At 31.6% G+C, this 18,365-nt stretch overlaps 3 protein-coding genes across 3 annotated transcripts; 2 read left to right on the forward strand and 1 right to left on the reverse strand.

The window, feature by feature from the left end:
• Positions 1-857: 857 nt before the first annotated feature.
• On the reverse strand, positions 858-1,587 carry LOC108984537 (protein EARLY RESPONSIVE TO DEHYDRATION 15-like). Its single transcript, XM_018956526.2, has 2 exons — positions 1,225-1,587; positions 858-1,114 (listed from the first exon to the last, which is right to left on the reverse strand). Exons 1-2 carry the CDS (start codon positions 1,532-1,534, stop codon positions 957-959), a joined length of 468 nt encoding a protein of 155 aa, XP_018812071.2. The 5' UTR covers positions 1,535-1,587; the 3' UTR covers positions 858-956.
• Positions 1,588-6,786: 5,199 nt separating this feature from the next.
• Positions 6,787-8,948, forward strand: LOC118348505. Its single transcript, XM_035690350.1, has 3 exons — positions 6,787-7,108; positions 8,552-8,838; positions 8,937-8,948. The coding sequence occupies exons 1-3, from the start codon at positions 6,787-6,789 to the stop codon at positions 8,946-8,948; spliced, it is 621 nt and encodes a 206-aa protein (XP_035546243.1).
• A 235-nt stretch (positions 8,949-9,183) lies between these two features.
• On the forward strand, positions 9,184-13,461 carry LOC108979838. Its single transcript, XM_035690425.1, has 7 exons — positions 9,184-9,257; positions 10,455-10,562; positions 10,690-10,770; positions 11,018-11,080; positions 11,492-11,524; positions 11,660-12,090; positions 12,686-13,461. Exons 1-7 carry the CDS (start codon positions 9,197-9,199, stop codon positions 13,271-13,273), a joined length of 1,365 nt encoding a protein of 454 aa, XP_035546318.1. The 5' UTR covers positions 9,184-9,196; the 3' UTR covers positions 13,274-13,461.
• Positions 13,462-18,365: the final 4,904 nt, after the last annotated feature.

Below are 18,365 nucleotides of genomic sequence, written 5' to 3' on the forward strand. Positions count from 1 at the left end.
GAATTAATTTAAAAAAGTTACATACTATTGCTCGAATTTATAAAGATAATGAATCAAAAGATCCTGACATTTCATGATCTCTCGCCATCATCAATCAAAAAAGCAAAACTGTACAATTGTGTCATCATTCCCGGATGCGAACCAACTACCTTTGAATCTCTTAACCCGCCCTGGCCAACTCGTACAGTACATGTCCGAGTTACCTTTCACATGATCTTTTATGCTATATTTCTGAACAGTATATGAGATTTTATATTGATTAACCTTTGAATCACTTGTGTTCATTTTGGAGATTCGTGCAAGTATGTAACTCAACTCATCCACAACCTAAAAGGAAATGTGAGAAAAAGGTAATCGTACTATAATAGACAACCCATCAGATCCCAGCAGCTCATTCAAATGAAGGCATCTGATTCCGGGCACTTAGATTTGAAAAGATTTATTGGGAATCCAGAATTCTAGAATTGTTTTTCGTGAGAATCAGAATTCATTTGTTCCATTCCGGGCACTTATATACAGCATCATATTCATGCACAGCATCCAGCTAGATGGTATATATGACCATATGTAGCTGGATCCAACACTTTTTCGCAACTAGTTCAAATTAGGTTTGATCCATCCATGTGGATTGTTAGGAGCAAAAATTAGCTTGAGAATTCAAACACAATTGAAGAGCAGCAGGAAAAAAGAAGCTCCGTCTCGTGATAAACATAACCTCTCTTTTTCTTCTTTTGTTACAATTTCTACGTTTTTTTTTTCACATTTTCTATTCCAAGAGAATTGTTGGTAAGCTAACAGTAAACCGTACAAAGAAACGAGAATGAACAAGGATGGACGAAGGAGTTGCAACCTTGCTCTATACAGAAGCTGCAGAAAGCGAAATGCGAAACATTACTTTGCTTGGGTACTACATAAAGAACTACAAGAAGCTAAAGTCACATCAAGCTTGCTCCCTTTCAACGAGGCTGCTGGATGCGTCGGGGGCTGCATTTTGGGTTCACGTACTTGGCTGGCTTCTCTGAATACTTTGAACGTTGAACTGGGGACTTGGGACCTCTTCTTTCATCCAAAGATTTCAAACTTTTCACCAGTGCCTCAGCATTCATTCCAAAGCCTATCATTCCAAATCAAATATGGTGAAACAAGTCAATCAAATGCTCCAACAGGGTTTTTGAATATTACAAACTAGTTTCAACAGCTATGCTACAATATTTATTTGTGCACCTTTCTGTTCAAAAGACGGGCTATACACATCGTACTGAGTTTCCATATTCGAAAAATCTTCCCCATCATCAAATTCAAAAGTCTCCGGTAGCAAATCCACTAAATTGATGCCATCAAAATCATCCTCGGCATTGTCAGAGAAACCATCCTCACCCTGATGCTGGCTGAGCCAATAGTCACGGTACCATGTTGAGGTTGTGACCAGCTGCCACCATTCCGGAGAGAAATCCTCCACTAGGCGGAAAGCAGCAGGAATGAAAAGAGGGGCGTTAGGGTTCAATGTTGACCTTCCTCCTGAAACCATTGCCATATTTTTCAATCACCTCCAAGCGTTGGTTCTTTTACCTGTACTTCAAAGTCAGCAGAACATTGGTATAAATAACATCAAGAAGCAGGGTCCATGACGAGAAAATAAAGCATCACAGGACTCAAGCCCTGCCTATCCTAAATATGAACGCAACTTTTATTTGCAGCTGTTCCTGACTAAAATCTCATATTCTTATTCGGGTAACAATTCATCACATACTGAAACCATTTTCCCCAAAACTGAAATCACTAAAAGTTATGACAGAATCGGCTATAAGCGGGACAAATAAAGAGATTCAAAGGTGGTTGGTTCGCATCCGGCTATAAGCGGGACAAATAAGAATCAGAAGTTTTTATTCATTATAAGATTTTAATAGGATAATAATTATGTTATTGATTAATGATTTTAAAATATAGACCTGATTTAGATATTTTATTATAACGTTACAAGTTATATCAGAATCTATTTCAATAAAAAATAAAATAGATAATTTGAAATAATAATTTTTATATAGTATTAAGAATTTAAAATTATAAATATATTATTAAAATATAAATTTAAATGACAGAAAGTAACTCTCCAATTCCAGCCGGGAGCGTTACAAAATGGCTGATATAATGCACAGTTCGCAAGTGGGTACAATCCTAAAAAAAGACACGTTAGAGCATTCTTATTGGCTTGGCCAAATGAGGAAGTTGGCTAAAATTTACATAATTGATGTCAAAAACATCTCATATTGAATTGGACAAATTTAAAATAATTTAGACTTTTGCTACAGTGGTTGGCCAAATATGGAGAACTACAATTGATTCACCAAACATTAAAATACTAATTTCTCACTCCAAACAAATATTAAAATATTAGTTTCTCACTCTAAGTAAAAATACTATTTGGTTTGTAATTAAGAAATTTAGATAGAATTTTAAATGAGTTTAATCAAATATTTTTTATTATTAACATTAAATGACTTTTGAAAATATGATTTTTTTTAATATTAATTTAATTAGAATATAATTATTATTAATATTTAATTGGTAGAGATACAAAATGTGATAAAAATAAATTAAATAAATAAATTATTAAATTAATAATATTTTATTATTATATAGAAAGTGAATGAATAATCTAATGTGAAGGTTGAGTTTAAATAAAATATATAAATATAAAAAAATATGATATTAACTAAATTTTAAAAATAAATTTAATTAAACCAATGAGAATGGTCTGATTAAAAGCCAAACCGACACTATCTCCACACTAGCTTGTTGACAATTTGTAGAAAGACAAGCGGGTTAGGTGAGAAATACAGCAACAGCGACCGCTTTTTCAAAAAGTTCTTTAATGTTGAGGCCTCTGCGAAAGAAACTTCCCCCAACTTTTTCTGTTTTTCAACACTTTTTTCTCCAAACTTTCCATGCCATTCAAGTTTTTCTTTCAAATCACGTCACCACGAACGTTTTAGAAAGAAAAAGTCCTTTTACCACGCTCCTCTACGGTACTACCGGTCTACAGTACTGCCCTTTTATTTTTTTAATTTCTTTGGCCTATGCACTCTCGCCTTCACTTCAGAATTTATTGTCAGTTTGATCATTTCTTCCGTCTACACAATCTATAAGATTTGACATAAATAAATGGGTTTAAACTTTTCTTTTTCTAATTTTATTTTTATAATTAATTATTCGCATATTACACCCACGTTATCTATATACTGTCCCAATATTTGATTAAAAATAAATGATATTTGTATCATACAGTCCTTACATATTATGCAATCTTTTTTAAAAAATTAAATAAATATAAGATTTATATAAAAAAAATTAATTTTTTAATAAAAAATTTCATTTTTTTACAAAGAAATTATGTAATATTTATAAATTTTATAACTGTATGTAACATTATTCTTAATTAAATTATTAACTTTTGTATTAGCTTTCGTTCTCAACAAGAAAGAGAAAGCAGAAAAGAAAAGGAGTAGAAGAGAGATTTCGAGTCATTGGCTGGCCATCAATGGGGATGCAAGAAGGACAAAATCGTAAGGTGCTTTTAGCAGGAGTTGAAATGGGACCCATTCGAACATGAGTAGTGCTAGTATATCGTCTACTTTAACGGTTTAACGTGCCTACTAGTACACATTTTATGTTTTAATTTTTTTTTAAATATCTTTAAATATTTTAAAAAAATAAAAATATATCAATATGTTAAAATTTATTTTGCTAATTATTAAATAAATTATAAAAAAAACTAAATATATGAACTGTGAGAAAGTAAACTCGTGGGACAGACCTACTATTATTTTCCTTTGAATGTTAATATAGAGTAATGATATACATACAATATATTTTTACAATATATTTAATAACAATATTATAAGATGATGATATTTTTGTAAAATGATATTATTTTTATAAGATTTTTTATAAAAATATCTTTCATTTAAAATTTAAAATATAATTGTATAAAATGTTGTGAAAAATATTTTGTATAAATTATTTTTCATTAATATAAAGGAATTTCTTTTTCTTTTTCTTTTTTGTCAGAAGCTGGACAATGATGTGAGATGTGATGTGAGCAAAAATGATAAAAGAGTTCTGCCATAGCTACCGTAAAAGTAATCTGAATCACATTATCGAATAGTTTATTTTATTTATTTTATTTTTGTTTTTTATTTTCATGTATTTTTTTAATTATCATAAATATTTTTAAAAAAATAAAAAATTCATAATACCATTAACTAAGAAAAAAAAATAAAAAAAATCATTCTAAACATTTTTTATGTCACGAATTCGGGATCAAAGCATTTCTGATTATAAAATGAGCTTATGAACTATGAAGTCCTGACCTGCCGACCAGCAGAAGAAAAAAGTAAAAAAAAAAAAATAGTATTAGACCCACCCTGAGATGACGTCCCATATTGTTTCTTTCTTCCGACGTGTAAAACGTGTTTCTTTTCCTTTATTTTTTCGAATTTTTAAATAAATAAAAAATCAAATGCTTTAAAATATAAAAAAAATCTGTTAATTTAGGAAGTTTGAAGGGTAAGATGAGAATTTTATGTTTTATTTGAAAGTTTAAAATATTATATTTTAATATTATTATTATTTTGTGATTTGAAAAAGTATAATTGAGATTTAAAAAAATTGAATTGTTTATTATATATCATATGATACGATATGAGATGAGATGAGATGAAAATTGTGTCTTATATCATCCCAAACTTTTATTTTGGTGTAATTCTCTTACTTTTTATGGTACAATTAAACTTGGATAATGGAATAAAATTTAGACAATACTAGAATGACTACCAAATATGCACATTAGTATAAATGAGTTTTTTTTTTTTTTTTTTCTCTCTCTCTTTAATGAATTTTTCAACATCCTTAACTATTAAGAAAAAAATTGAAAAAAATATAGACATACTAATAGTCACTTCCTTAATTTTTTTTTTAAAAAATAAAATAATAATAGATATGAGTAGATATATTTAATGGACATATTATCATTTTCCATAAGATTTTGTTAGGGCGTTAACTCGTGCAATTGGTGTTATTATATTCTTTTCAGATTTATTGAGTATCTAACTTTACTTCATTTATGGCTTGGTTCCTAATAAATAAATTAGTCAAAGTCAGTAGAGGGACCAGGCCAAGACTAATATGGCACATGACGATGATGTGAGTAATATTGTTTTGGGAGTAGAAAATACAATGATAAAGAAAGGTGAAAAATCAATTGCATTAATGGAAATAAGAAAAAAAATCAGCACTTAAAAAAAAATTAAATTTCAGCAAAGTATGAGTATTGGTCTCCACATCAAATAACTATCAAGTAAAATGTTCCATCATGATTCTGATTCATGAATACTTGTATTCATTAATACTAATTTGAAATTCATTAGCATTGATCTGCATCATTAATTCTTCATGAGACTGACGATGGCAAAAAATTCTTCATGGCGTCTACTCACGACATCAGTTTCTCACACCAGACTGAAAGAGAAGAAATTGGAAGAAGAAGAGAAAAACTGACTGAAATATAGAGTTTTTATTTTTATTTTAAAGGTATTTTAAAATTTTTTATTTAAAAAATTAAAAAAAATGAAATGAAATGAGTACAAGTGTAGAAGAATAAAGAAAAAAGAATGCAAAAAGAAAATGTCAACTCACTGTGCACCCTCCCCCACAATTTACAAAAGAGTAACGTTATTATTATCATACTCTCATTTTATTTTGATCATACTAAGTAATATATAATATATTTATTATTATTAAATGATAAAAAAATATGTAATAAATTATCATTTAATAGTGATAAATATGTCACATCTTATTAAGTGGTATGAAAGTTGGATGGTAGAATGGTGTATAAAATTTTTCTTTGCAAAATCTGTAGGATGGCCAAAATTCGGCATGCAGGAGTACTGAAAGTCTGAAACTTCATTTTCATCACATATTGCTAATAATACCCCATATAATATGGACGTTAACGTGTTAGCATAAACAGTAAATCAAACTGAGCTAAACTCTGTATTTTTCATGGACTAGCTGTATTAACTCGTTCATGGTTTGTAGAAAAGTTCAGCAATAATAATAGTTGCTATATCAGGAATCACTTAACATTTATCACGTGTTGATTGGCATAAGTCAGTATGGATATGGCCGTACTGGAGGCACATGTTAGCTATCATTTCTTAGAACTATCGGTGACCATATACAACAATCACGTTTTTTATTTTTTAAAAAAAGAAGTGAGTAGATCGTATATATCATTACTCGTCAATATATATATATATATATATATATAGCTAACGAGTGATTACCATAACATGATTCAATATTATATATATATATATATATATATATATATATATATATATATGTAAGCCATCATTTCTCCATGGACTACCTGTGACTACAACAGCCAAGTGAAACTTAAAGCTACGAGCGATAGTTTTGGAAAATATTCCGTCTTCGCTGCCTCCCAAGTAATTACTTCATCTCTTTATCCTTCAACTTAATCAATGATATAAGTTCAGAAAAATCATGCTATTTCTCATCAAGTCAATGATATTAGTATTAGATTTCACTTTCAAGTTATTTATAAAATTATGAATGTAATTAATTAATGTACTAAGAAAATCTTGTGTCTAAAATTTGCGGTCTCTGATCTATACACTCTTGAACACATGATCACCAGCTTCCTCTTCTAATATTTCTGCTTACCAGATAGATTATAATATATGTTAATGATAGATTAAGATGGAAACAAAGAGTAGTACTACTGCCTTTTCTGCGGACGTTCCCGTTCCTAAATTGCATGACAAACGTAATTATGCGGAATGGGCGATTCGGGTGCGAACCTACTTGAAGAGTCGAGATCTATGGGAGGACATCATTAACGTTGGCAAAAACGCAGCAACTTCTGGGCAAGAAGATGATGAAGATGCTATTAATGTTCCGATAAGGAGGAATTACATGGCTTTACATGCGATCCAGATGTCATGCGGGCCAGACGCATTTTCCGAGATTAGGACCGTTTGTTCAGCCCATACTGCTTGGCAAACATTGAAAAAGAAGTACGGTGAGTCAGTTAATTTCTCTCTCAATGGTAACTCTCTCCCTCTCTCTCTCTCTCTCTCTCTCTCTCTCTATATATATATATATATATATATATATTTATGTGAGTCTCAATTTTTTTTTAAATAATTGTGTGGTGCTTACTTATTTCATGACTATAAATATTATTTCTCCTCTATCCAAAACCAATTTCAATTTAATACGCATATTGAAACTTTGGTAGGGTTTGTTTGGAGTTGTGCTATGAGTTTTAAAAGTGTTTAAATATTCTTAAAAACTCTTTCACAGAAAAATTAAATTGCTTGAGTGTTACTTATTAAAGTAACTTTTAATTTCAAATAAATTAAAAAGTACATTTGAGGAAAAACCTCAAACACGCTTTTTTGAATAATCCATAATGTAGTTTAAATTTTAAAAAGATTGTCAATAGACAAAAATACCTATTCAATTTTCAGATAATTACAATTTTTAAATTTAAAAAAAAATCAAATGATCGTCATTTCCACCTCAGAAAACACATTTTTAAGTTGTTTCCAAATAAATGTAACCTATTTAACAGTTCTTTAAGCATATAATTATCAACTAATAAATAATTTTTTAATAATATAGCTTATTATTTAAGCTATGAGTTATAAGCCCTAACGCAATAAGCTATATTTCTCGTTACAATCCAAACATCCACGTAGTTGATTATTCGAAGGACCCATGCACATTAAACCTGTTTAGATATTAAAAATATTTCAAAATATTTGTTGATGATAACAAAGAAGTTTGTGAATAGTAATGAAATAATCTCGTATCTAAGAATAGTTGTGTTATCAAAAGTAGTCTAAAAGATTTAAGCTGGCCGGTTTAAAAAATTAAAAGTTAAATAAAATAAAAAACCTGAAAAAAAAAAACTCAATGGATTTAAAACTTTTAAAAGGCTAATGCTATATACGGTCCTAGATGGTACAGTTTCCGCTTATTCCCTTTGAGAAAAAATGGAAGTCACCATTAAAAAATAATTTTTTCATAAAAATGTCAAATTTATCCATTTTTTTCAAAGAGAGTATACGGAGACTGCACATTTCAATACTGAAAATATCATTTTTCTTTTTTAAACATAAATCAAATTTTAAAATGATGGATTAAAATATGAAGTTTCTATTTAACGAATTTTACATACACACACACACACACATATATATATATATTCCCAAATAACTTAATTGAAATAATGTTGATTTAATTGTCATTAATTGTTAATAAAACTTTGAAAGGATATATTATCCGATGGACTGCCACCACCTCCCGCGGCGCCAAATTTACTAGATATGGTTTCGAATATGGCATATTCAAATTGGAATATTTATGGTGGGCTCCGGCCGTGCTTAATTGCTTTCTCACAGTGGCCTGATTAATTGCTTTCGAGATTAATCCAACCGCAGCTATCTTAATTTTGCAGATAAGGGCAACATCGACAATAGTTATCTTAATTTTGCGGACTTGTACAAGGCCGTGCTTCGTGGTAATAGGGCTGCTGCAGAGGAGTTTCTGGATTCTCAACCAGAGGCAGTAAGGAAGGCAATCACAGATAAAGGCGAAACGGCTCTTCACATTGCTGTTACTGCTGGACATGACGGTATAGTCAAGGAGTTGGTGGATCGAATGACGAAAGAAGACTTGGGAATTGAAGATGGTGACGGTTGCACAGCTCTAATGAAGGCTGTTGAGTATGGAAGATCCGAACTGGCGCGCTATTTGTATTTTCGCACTCCGCTGAAGGATCTGGCGCCTGCAGAAAAAGACAAAAAAGGAGCTATGCTACTTACCCGCGCATTATATTCCAGAAATTTGGGTAACAACGTACTCTTTTTTTTTTTTTCGATCCAATTTATAATATTATTGTCCTTTATTTCTGATCATTTGAAATCTTGGCATTATAATTTAATTATTAATTCTTTTGTATTTTTTATCATGATTATTTTCTTGTACGCCTCGCACAACACAACTGTCAACAGAGCTTGCTTTGGATTTAATCTGGACTTACCCACGTTTGACATATGTTCTTGACGACCGCGGCGAGTCCCCGTTCTTAGCATTGGCTTCTATGCGGCACGCATTTCAGAGTGGAAACCGGCTATCGTTTTGGAAACAATGGATTTATTCCCGTTAGTACTTCTCTCTCTCTCTCTTTCATCACTAGAGTTTGCCAGTACTACTTTCAAGTTTCAACTATATATGTTAAGGATAGTGATAGGGTTATTTACTATCCAAGTACATTTTAAAATTTTTTATTTTATTTTTTATTTTTTTAAATATTTTTTTTCCATCTTTAATTATTAAAAAAAATTAAAAATATATATAATTTTACTAATATTCACTTTTTTAATTATTAAATAAAATAAAAAATTAAAAAAAATCAAATACTCCTTTAGATGAATTATAGTAGATAGTAACCATATTATTATTCGTATGTTTATTGTTGCACATTGTGGCTGATAGAGAATCAAAATGCAGTTACCAATGAATCATGTAGGACTGTTCATCCAAGTTCTCGAGAACTCGGGTATACACAGACCGAGTCAGAGCAGGGCTAGAACTCGGATGAATCCGAGTTGTAAACCCGGAACCTTTTATTTATTTATTTTAATTCTTAAACGAGTTTGATGGTTAGGATGTTATTACTTTATACTTTCAACTTTAAGTTATGATGTTTCGTGTAGATTTTGGGATATTTTCCTTCGCGGTTCAGTAGATGGAAACTGGAAGATTTTAGCTGAAAGTTGAGTTTGGTAATGAGATGAAATGATGGAAAATGAAGTTGAGCATCCGATCTGGAACCCACCTCACGAACAATAACTGAAGTGGTCTACATACGGTTTTTTAAAACAAAAATGTGGCCCAAAGTTTTTCTTTTTGTGTTTTTTTTAAGCCGAGGTAAACACCCAGATGCTACAAAACGCAAACTGTTGTGGGATTTGTTATAAGGTGGAAAGATGACGAGCATCTTCTTAGTCTAGATTTTTTAGAAGAAGAATGTGCTGACCATCTTGATATTAAAAAAATAAAAAAAAAAGGGGCTAACTCGGAACCAGAATCCGATTTCTTGGATTCCGGACCGGGCTGTGAAAAATCCCACTCGGATGAACAGTTCTAGAATCATGACTATATAAATAGGGTTCGTTTGAAGGTTTCAATATAATTTCCTGCATCGAGCCAATGGTATTTATGGAATTATTACTTTTTTTTTTATTATTATTTCTTTAAAGGTCAAAATTGTTCATCCAAGACCTGGATTGACAGCACTAGATCTACCCAAATATTTGTCACGGACTTAAGATTTGTTGGCCTTTTTTGTCTGAAAGGAATAAGCATTGATCAATCGGCTCGTTCCACCTATGAAACTCCTTTGAACAATCCCAACGACGTTGAAAATGGCCGCCAACGCAATATTCTAGTTACAAGGCAATCAGGTATCTTTCTGCCTTAATTACCTTAGAACGTTGAAAATTATTCATCGATCCAAGATCTGGATTGACAGTAGTACTTGATCTATCCGATATTTGTCAAGGAGTTCTTAAGATTAGCATACCTTTCTAGGAGCCACCATTGAAATTTATATGAACATTCCAAACGTTGAAAATGGCCTCCAACGCAATCAAGTTACAATGCTCGGATCAGGTATATCAGCTTTCTGTCTAATTACCTTATAACGTTGAAAATTACTTATTTGTGATCTGTTAATTTCAACGAAATAATTATTTACAATGTACAGTAAGATTGGGCGTCGATCTAATTTCATCAAAATTAAGATCAATACTATATACATTAATTTGAAGAAGAAATATTCAACTAGCTTTGTTTTGGTGGAACTTTTATATATGATGTGACGTCTATATGTGCTGAAATGATTTTGTTAAATTTGCAGTGCCAGCTTTAGTAGTACTGTTGCGCGTTCTAGTTTCAGCAATTTTCCGGGATTACTTGTTGGGTATACCGTCTCCACTCCATCAAAATTGTATCTTGATAATTTTTGTTTGAAATTTTTGTGAGTTATGCGTTGACAACACTAATAATGACAATGTCAATTTTGCTCAACAAATTAAAAGTTAACTAAAAAAAATTCAATTAGACGAAAACTGGCTTATATATCAGCGTGAAAAATCACTTTTAAAGGATTTATCTGTGGACGAAGTAATTATTTTCTTTAAAAAAAAAAAAAAAATTAATACTAAGAAAATTTCCTTGTAAGCGCGTACTTATTAGTTATTAGATGAGATTTTAGCCATGTAAACTTGCAAAAAATTAATTAATTTGAACAAGAAATATTATACTAGCTTTGTTTTGGTAGAACTTTTATGATGTCCATATAAGTACTGAAAATATTTTGTTCACTTTGCAGGGCCAGCAAAATCAATAGTCAGCAACTGGCTCGGTATACCGTCTCCACTACTCCATTAAAATCATATCTTGATAATTTTTGTTTAAGTTTTTGTACTTTCTTTTTTCTTTATTTTTTTTGTTTTGGTTTCATCCAGTTAAATTGGCATTGTTTTAATAATTGTCAAAGGAATCCAGCAGTTATATGAAATGAAGAAGATCCATATCCAATCCGAGGAACTTCTTTCCTGCATGTGTAAGGAGATACCAAAAATCTCCCAAACTCGACAACTTACAAGTGGTGGGGTTTATGATGCAATCAACCGTGCTGTCAAAAATGGGATTTTCGAGTTTGTTTCCACAACAATCAGCGAGGATCCAAGATTTTTGGAGATGGAAGATACAGATTCGAGGAACATATTTATGCTCGCTGTTCTGTATCGACATGCTAAGATCTTTAGCCTTGTAAATGGGCATGATATGAAGAACCCTTTGACATCTAACAAAGATCGCAGCGATAATAACTTGTTGCATATGGCAGGGATGGTAAATGATTCCACTAGGCTTAATCGAAGCTCTGGTACAGCTTTACAGATGCAAAGAGAATTACAATGGTTTAAGGTCCTCTCTCTCTCTCTCTCTCTCTCTCTCTCCCTCCCCGGCATGTTTTCTTTTCCTCTCTTTCGGTAAGTAAGTTTTTCTTATTGTAAAAAGGAAACAAGATACATAACAAACTCAAAACTACTAACCATGAATGCTCACGACAACCCTTTTTTCTTCAAAGAACACACCATATATATGCCTAAACATATGGATTGAGTTTTTCTCCAACTCCCTGTGATGGTCTAATTTGTTAAAAGAAAGACATAATAATAAAAGTGTGGAATTCATATTGTACAATATTATATAGTCTCACACATGCAACACACCATCTGATCTCTCTCTCTCTCTCTCTCTCTCTCTCTCTCTCTATATATATATATATATATATATATGTAGTTAATACCTACCTATAGTTGATCCGCTCCTTCAAAGTAGCGGTGATCTATTAATATATAAGAAGAAAACATCTATTTAATAGATATTATAACATTGACTTCACTTACGTACACAAGTACTAAATTTACCCTTCCCTTATACATATGAAGTTTTTTGATAGGAAATATTACCCACAGTTAAGTTATTGATTTTGGAAGCATTTTTTTAACAAATGCAGGAGGTGGAGGGAATTGTCAATCCCAATATTAAAGAAAATACTAATAAAGATGGTTTAACTCCACGACAATTGTTTACAAAGAACCATGAGGATATGATGGAAAAGGGAGAAAAATGGATGAAGGACACAGCATCGTCATGTACAGTGGTGGGTGCTCTGATTGTTACCATTATGTTTGCTGTAGCTTTTACGATTCCAGGTGGTAATGACCAAACTAAAGGCTATCCAATATTCTTAAAGAAAAAATTGTTTATGCTCTTTATAATATCCGATGCATTGTCGCTTTTTTCTTCCTCAATTTCAGTCTTGATGTTTTTGGGAATTCTCACATCACGTTATGCAGAAGAAGATTTTCTCAAGTCTTTGCCTAAAAAGATGGTTATAGGTCTTTCCAACCTTTTCTTATCTATTGCAACCATGATGATAACATTTTCTGCTGCTCTTTTAATCATGCTACATGACCAATTACCGGTTGCAATTCCTCTCATTTGTTTGATTGGCGTTCCGGCGGTCATCTTTGTAAAGATTCAGTTCCCCATTCTTAAAGATATGTTCATGTCGACCTATTTCCCTGCAATAGGAAGATGAAGTTTGATTTGAAGTAATCCATTGTGCAATATGCTGTTTTGCAATATAAACTTAAGATCTCTTCGGTGGCAACGCAAGAGATTGCATGCTTCTAGCTAGCTTGAGGCTACAAGGAAGAAGGCTTAAAGTTTGTGTCGCTCAAAAGAATATAGATTCATAACTTTCTTCATTATCTCACAAGTTTAAGGGCTTGAGAGAAAGTTGAAAGATTTCTCGTTTGGAAGAAATTTGTGTTTAGTGTGTTTTGTAAGACTTGGATGTATTAAGACTTTAGGTTTTAGTGTTTTTGTTATCACTACTACTCTTTTAGCTTAACTTTTTATTTTGTATGTCTTCCTATTTGTCTTCACTAGTGGGTGTATCTTTTTAAGCCTAACCATATGGATCTTAGCATTTCATATTATAACTGATTTACTCTTTCCAATAATATATATCAACACCAATCCATTCCTTAGTATTCAACGCTATAAATGAAAGGAAGATCCAAATGAAAAATAGGTGAAAATGGGAGTGGGGAAGATGCGTGAGAAATCACCTTGTCATTCATCTCTTTGAGTGCCTCCTCTGTAGTACTGTACTCTACGATTGCATAAGCTTTGGATCTTTTAGAAACACTTTCCATTATAAATTTTAGCTTCACTCACGCCTTCTCCTTGTGGTAAACCACTCTCCAATCCACTTTATAAGTCATTAATTGACACTGTTTGCTTCCCATCGCAAGGCCATGCATGCTCTGCAACAAACTCGACCCGCGTTCATCTTCAGTGTCATTTACATTTGCTTGATATTACAAAGATTTCGATAGTTCAAACTTCTATCTGAACAGACCACGATTATAATTAATCCTCACTTTTTTCTCATTTAGAACTAATGAAATGTAAAATATAAAATATAAAAGAAATTGAAATGAAGAAGAGAGAATGAGGGAGAGAGACTTTGAGAGCTACATCCTTACTATTCTCAATTGTAGTTGAATACAAAGAATTTGTCTCTATTTATAGGAAAATTACATAGAGATGAGTTAAGGTAAATATTTTTTTTATTTTTGATCATTTGATAAATATGAAAACAAAATTAGGATAATAATCAAATCAAAATTTTGACTGTTTGGCGAATGAGAAATCAAATAACACTGATCGATAAGGACTTGCTACCAATCGAAAGGTTAGATTAGTTGAAATGCTCCCAATCGGAAACCATAGTATGTTTGAAGTTATTTTGGGAGAATTAAGTCAAATAAAACTCAGAATGGCATGGTTCAACAAAACAGTACTCTTCGAAGAGAAGTATGTGTGCTCAGTAAATTACTCAAGAGGCTCCTTTGCATCTTGAATTACTCCCAAAAAAAAAAGTGGATGACTAAAGTATCACTTTTACAAGCAAAAAAATCCACAAGTCAAGTCCAAGCTGCAACATACCAGTAATCAATAGTTTCTTCGTTTTTTTAGGGGCCGTTTGACTTATTTCTGAAAAATCTGACTGATCCATAGGACACTGTAAATTTCCGGGAAAATAAAGCTTGTTTATTCTACAGTGGAAAAAAATTATTGCAGTGGCCAACTTCAGATAACTACAATAGCTTAAAAGTACAACAAATAAATTATGAAATATAATCTCAGTTATTAAATAACCAATTGCAAAGTTCCTCTTAGATAAGATTAAAAGATTAATGTCATCTTCCACTTCAAAAGCAGAGATCCTCTCTAGTCTCTCCAAAGGGATTATCAATGTGAGCTTCTCTTGCAAATACATTGAGCATCTCTATTTCTAAGACTGTTCATCTGGGCCGGATTTTTACCCGGCCTGATTTGAAACCCGGATAACCGGGTTACGGTTCGGGTGTCCAAAAACCGCATTATCCTAACCGGCCTGGCCGGTTACGGGTATTACACGTGGGTACCAGATTTAAAATCCACTTTGCAATAAGATAAATACGGAATTGGCTACACTCACCTATTTCTTACCCCAGCTACTCTTCTAGCTGTCCACCTCATACCTAACATGATACTGCCCTTTAGGTTGTTACCAAAGTTCCTTCTGATTATAGTCAACTTCCTCCTGAGGAGGGACAAGTTCTCTTTCTTGCTCCATGGCTTTTCCTTTTGGTCATTTTATATGTCCACAATTCATTCAGTGTGGTTTCATTGCAATGCCATTCTGATCTGCCACAAACTCAAGATCAAACCACATGTATCTGCTAATCATTCACTTTTGCTAATTATCTACGGATTAAATAAACTTTTCTATACATTATAAAGTCTTAAAATTTTAAGGAAAAAGGCTCCTCTCTGCTATGAAGCTTCATAACCAATCAATAACTTGTTATAAGACGCCCCATGCTACAACAACGTACATTGAATTTAACCCTCCACAAAAATCCAGCTCAAAATAACATCACGTTTAAAGTTAAATTTTTATATTTACATAACTGATTTACTTACAAGATAACATCACATTCAATGCTCATTTTTCATCATATATACACATGCTAAGCTTACTCCGTGCTGCTGTATTTAATTTTTTGACAAAGGGGCTTCGCAAAAACAAAACAAAAAGAGTGCTCAAAATAAATGAGTTTATATTTAACATACAAAATGCATCAAAACGACAACTGTGGAAAAAAATAAATTAAATGAAAATACTAACCAGCTAGTTCCCTTACACTTTCATCATCAAGCTCACAACAGAACCCAAAGTTTGACCGCCAAGAAACGTGATATATACACATCTGAGCATCCTTCTCACTACGAAATTACTATTTCATTTTCAGGGTGAAGAGAAACAAGGTGATTATAGGAAGAATACCAAATTGATGCTCTGTTCGAAATGGGATGATAAAATGGAACAGAGAAGAAAACAGAAAAAGGAAAAAGAAAACTCAAATCTTGTTTACTCACTTCCCCAACATCTTGGTCAGTGCTTGAGCATAATAATCAACCATTTGAGCCTTCGACTCCAACCCCCGGCTTGATATCCGAACAAACCAGTGTTTGGAATTCGCCGCAGGAAACAACCGAGTACTTCCAGTTTGTGCGCTTGATACAGTACTTGATTGAGTATTTGAAGAGCTATGTATCTTTTTAACAGAACTATAATCCAAGTCGCGCCTAACCGACAAAACCTCGGGTAGACCTACAAGATATTCGTTAAACATAAGTAGCAATGAAAAGACCTTTCACAATTCCCCTGCTCAAACATAAAATCTAAACGACCAATATGGTGCGGAATTGAAGCACAACCAGATGATGATTCGTTCTGCTGCAACTAGCCTCATGTCCAAAAAAGCGTAAAAAAACATAAACTTACGGGCGAGCTTGCGGAAATTATCTTCATCAATGTCACGGAGAAAGCCGACGAGGGTATCACAATAAGCATGATATATGCACATCTGAGCATCCCTCTCAATGCTCTAAACTACAACCAAAGCAGAACTCAGATTTTCAAATTAAACATTTTAATTTGAAAATAAAAATGAAACATACCATTGAAATAATCAGAAAAAAGAAACTATAAGAATTTTGTAAGTACAATAATGTACTTCACAACAATCACATTTTTAGTTTCTATGCTCCCATTAATTTTGCCAACGTTAAGGAATTTGATATTTCAATTTCCTCTAAATTCAAACTATAAATAGAAAAAATCCAGTATCAACCATTTGAATCTATCTGAGTAATCAATAATATACCTATTAATTGTTATACGATCCAACTTCATTTCGTTTGCATTGTAGAATCTTACTTTAGATTGACTATTCATACCATGAAAATTATTTATGGTGGTAATGAGATATTTCTATCTATCAAACATTATAGAAAAAAAATGTACATCGATGTCTATATACATTATCTCAAGAACCTCCATACTTTTTGTTGCATCTTTTCTTTATATATTTGATTTTAAACAAATCAAATTAACACACATTTTGATATTAGAAAATCTAAACGCAAAAAATCCTTTATTTATTAATCTTTACAACATTTCTTTGGTGATATTCTCCAAGACTTTAAGCCACAAATTATGTTTCAAATTTTTTGCCACAAATTGTAAAGGATTTTTATAGATCATTTTTCATTTGGTTTCGGTACATGTCTCATGAGTAAAAAAACTTTTAACAAAAACATTGTCATGAAGGCATGACAAATAAATTTTTATTCGAAGGAAAAATTGAGCCAACATAAATGACATTTTGAAATTAATTGAAACATAAACATTTGTACTCAAGTTTAACCATAAAAAAATAAAATAAAATAAAATTAAGTATCAACATTTATAAAACTTGATTTGAAACTCATGCAACTAAAAGAAACATGAATATTTATAAGATTGATTCAAAACTTATACAGAAAGAAAAGTTTACCATTCCCTCCGAATCAAGTCTTATGTTTAGGTCATCTAAACCTTCATATGCCCTTATTTATTTCAAAATTCAACTGACATAGCCCTTACACTTTTGTGACCATCATTTCCCTCATTTTCGAAAAGATAAAGTTGTTTTTTCATACAAATTAGCAAAATAAATTTGTATTTAGCTAACAATCATGCTACTAACTTGTTCATATCTTATTACTTTAATAAAATAATGATGTCCCTAGAGTAAACCATTATGTAGTAATTAATTCAATCTCTTAAACATTGTACTTTTCTTACCCTTATCACTATTCTTAATAATAATTAATGTTAGACTTAAAACAAATAAACCAGGGTCTAAAACTCTTAGTGTAAATTTGATATGCTCATGTTTCTCTAAGCTAGAGTCCATTTTTTATAGGAAACATTGTAAATATATTTGTATACTTACTGTAAGAAAAACATTTTAATCACATTAATACTTTGAGTTTGACACTCATAAACAATAACATAATTTAAACCATTATGGATGAATTAATAATCTTATCAACATCCCTCCCTTGAGAGTGAACCTAACACACAAAATGTTTCCTCCAATTTTAAATTGTGTGAATGAACTAGTTGTATCACAAGAATTCTCATTTGAGAGTAAACTCTAGCATACAAATTGTTCACTCCAACTTTACTTTGATGTATGAACTAATAGTGTCATCAAAATCCTCCTTTGAGAGTAGATCTTGGT

Source organism: Juglans regia, chromosome 5 (assembly GCF_001411555.2).
Source record: "Juglans regia cultivar Chandler chromosome 5, Walnut 2.0, whole genome shotgun sequence".
In the NCBI taxonomy this organism is placed as follows: Eukaryota; Viridiplantae; Streptophyta; class Magnoliopsida; order Fagales; family Juglandaceae; genus Juglans; species Juglans regia.

Bases quoted from the DNA above. Each gene is read 5' to 3' on its own strand.
- LOC108984537 (XM_018956526.2), bottom strand. From the start codon at position 1,534: ATGGCAATGGTTTCAGGAGGAAGGTCAACATTGAACCCTAACGCCCCT. The intron at 1,115-1,224 runs GTGCACAAATAA...TTGGAATGATAG, and splicing joins CCCGTCTTTTGAACAGAAAG to GCTTTGGAATGAATGCTGAG.
- LOC118348505 (XM_035690350.1), top strand. From the start codon at position 6,787: ATGGAAACAAAGAGTAGTACTACTGCCTTTTCTGCGGACGTTCCCGTT. The intron at 7,109-8,551 runs GTGAGTCAGTTA...TTAATTTTGCAG, and splicing joins AACATTGAAAAAGAAGTACG to ATAAGGGCAACATCGACAAT.
- LOC108979838 (XM_035690425.1), top strand. From the start codon at position 9,197: ATGCGGCACGCATTTCAGAGTGGAAACCGGCTATCGTTTTGGAAACAA. The intron at 10,771-11,017 runs GTATATCAGCTT...TTAAATTTGCAG, and splicing joins AGTTACAATGCTCGGATCAG to TGCCAGCTTTAGTAGTACTG. The intron at 12,091-12,685 runs GTCCTCTCTCTC...TAACAAATGCAG, and splicing joins GAGAATTACAATGGTTTAAG to GAGGTGGAGGGAATTGTCAA.